The sequence below is a fragment of the Centroberyx affinis genome, unplaced genomic scaffold, assembly GCF_046629955.1.
Source record: "Centroberyx affinis isolate AG114_WGS23_722 - 3 ecotype Tasmania unplaced genomic scaffold, CSIRO-AGI_Caff_v1 ptg001403l_1, whole genome shotgun sequence".
In the NCBI taxonomy this organism is placed as follows: domain Eukaryota; kingdom Metazoa; phylum Chordata; class Actinopteri; order Beryciformes; family Berycidae; genus Centroberyx; species Centroberyx affinis.
In genome coordinates, this window is record NW_027279885.1 from 142501 (window position 1) to 145000 (window position 2500).

Genomic DNA, 2500 nt, shown 5'->3' on the forward strand with positions numbered 1-2500 from the left:
TACATCTCGTTTTAATTTCTTTCAATTTTTGCCTTATCTTACCTCTTAGTCTCTTATTTTCATGTTGTTTTTCTTCACATTCTCATATTCCTTTCATCTCTGTAGTTTAACTTGTCATTTATCCGGGGTAAATTCGACCGAACCGGTTCTTGATGTTGCAGGATCCTTCACGGAGCTCCCAGGCTTCACCTCTTTCAGATTCCCATCTTTTCTTTTTGTCTAAACTTTAAAAATCAGATTCCAGTTTTCTGCTGCGATCCAGAAGGTGGAAATCTCTCTAGAAACAACATTTAAAAAGAGAAGTTTCATCCAGAAGATCTTCCCATGATGCATTGCTAGCTGTGGTTAATTGGTTGCTATAGTAACTCTTGTGGTAACCGGGGCGCTAGGTGCCGACCGTTATTGGTTGCTGTGGTAACTGGTAGCTGAGTCAGCTCCAGACTGATACTGTGTTAATCTGTTGATCATCTGCTATCTGATCTGACAGCTGATATGATTCACACCTCACTGACCACATGATAGACTGCTGGCACACACACACACACACACACACACACACACACACACACACACACACACACACACACACACTGCTGCTGGTCTAGGCGGTGCATAACACCTGGTTTAATAAGGATCTCTTTCTAACAGGATGTTTTCCTCTTATCGTAATTGGTAAGTGTGTGTGTGTGTGTGTGTGTGTGTGTGTGTGTGTGTGTGTGTGTGTGTGTGTGTGTGGATTCATTTGTGTTCTCTGGTTTGGCTCCTTGAGATCAAGATGTTTCTGTCAGTCTGGGTTCTGCTCAGTTTTTCCTCTGGGAGCCAGTGAGCATCATGGAGCTGGTGTGTGTGTGTGTGTGTGTGTGTGTGTGTGTGTGTGTGTGTGTGTGTGTGTGTGTGTGTGTGTGTGTGTGTGTGTGTGTGTGTGTGTGTGTGTTTCTGAAGCAGTAAGCAGACTGTGTTTCCTCCTCAGACCTGCTGCCTCTGGACCTGCTGGCCAGAGTGGTGCCACGCCCGGGACAAGCCCCGCCCACTCAGGTGAGACGGACAGGTGGAGGGAGGGACGGGGCGATCAGAAACCTCACTGCTAACGGATGGATGGATGAAAAAATGGATGGATGGATGGATGGATGGACGGGTGACAAAAGATTGGATGGATAGATGGAGGAATGAAAAATTGGATGGATACATTAATTAGATGAATGAATGGATGGATCAATTGATGGATGGATTGATTGATAGATTAATGCAGTGGTTCCCAAACTTTTTCTGTCAGCCCCCCCACCCCCACCCCACCCCACCCCACCCCACCCACCCCAAATGTGCCAATGTGCCAATGTGCCATAGCCTACCTTCTTAGTTGTGAGTTAATTGCATTATAGTATATAAACTCTCTAAAACGTTTGTTTTTCTGTCTAAAACAATAATCATATACATATCACTTCACTTCGGTTTATTGTTCAGTTTATTGTTTTACTGAAAAGAATAAATAAAATCAACTTCCCAAAAGATTGGATAGCATAGATTGCTTTCAGTCAGTGCGTTCTGACATATTTCTTGTAAACATTCTTGAATATATTTTCACATTTGAAGTAAAATTAACTTCAAATTTTTTAATTTAATTTAGGAACAGTGCAACAACTTAGATTTCCCCACTTTTAACAGCAGGTTCTCTCAAACTGAATTAGTGTGCAAGAAAAAAACAAATCCTACATATCAAACCATGATGCAATGTGAACGCAGTGGGGGGGGCATTATGTCACGCCCCCCTGTAGTTCCCCTGTGCCCCCCCTAGGGGACGCGGCCCCCAGTTTGGGAACCTCTGGATTAATGAAAGCTTTGATAGATGAATGAAGATCTTATGGATGGGTAGATAGATTAATAGATCAATCAATTTTAGCTGTAATAAAATCTTTTTTTCCTCTAATCAATCAATTGATTCATCAATCAACCGACCAATCAGGTGCGGATGGTTCAGTCCAGAGGGTCCAGAGGCCTCCGATTGGCCGGTGCCACGGCGACAGCGCTGAGCTTCCCCGCCTCCCAGATCTTCACCAACTGTGACTATTTCCCCGGAGAATTCTCATTGGTCGCCACCATCAAGATACAGAGACTGAGTCAGAAGGTCAGAGGGGCGAGTCTAGTCTGATCTGATCTAGTCTAAACTCATTTGATCTAATCTACTCTACTCTAATCTGATCTAATCTAGTCTAATCTAGTCTAATCTGATCTGATATGAACTACTCTAATCTGGCCTGATATGATCTACTCTAATCTGCTCTGATCTAGTCTAGTCTGATATAATCTGCTCTAATCTAGTCTAATCTGATATGATTCTATCTAATCTAATCCAATATAATCTAGTGTAATCTATTCTAATATACTCTAATGTAATCTAATTTTCTTCATTCTTATCTATTCTGATCTGATCTAATCTAATTTGTCTGATTTGATCAAACCTAATCTAGTCAAATCTAATTCTGATCTAATCTAGTCTAATGTA

The 2500-nt window shown here is 41.9% G+C and overlaps 1 protein-coding gene across 1 annotated transcript in view; it reads left to right on the top strand.

Annotated features, from left to right (window-relative positions):
* The window catches only part of LOC139649843 (thrombospondin-type laminin G domain and EAR repeat-containing protein-like), a 29110-nt gene that overhangs the window by 7311 nt on the left and 19299 nt on the right, over positions 1 to 2500 (top strand). The window contains exons 3-4 of the mRNA XM_071526345.1: positions 971 to 1035; positions 1961 to 2122. Of these exons, the coding sequence (XP_071382446.1) occupies positions 971 to 1035; positions 1961 to 2122 (227 nt within the window). The remainder of the gene's footprint in view (positions 1 to 970; positions 1036 to 1960; positions 2123 to 2500) is intronic.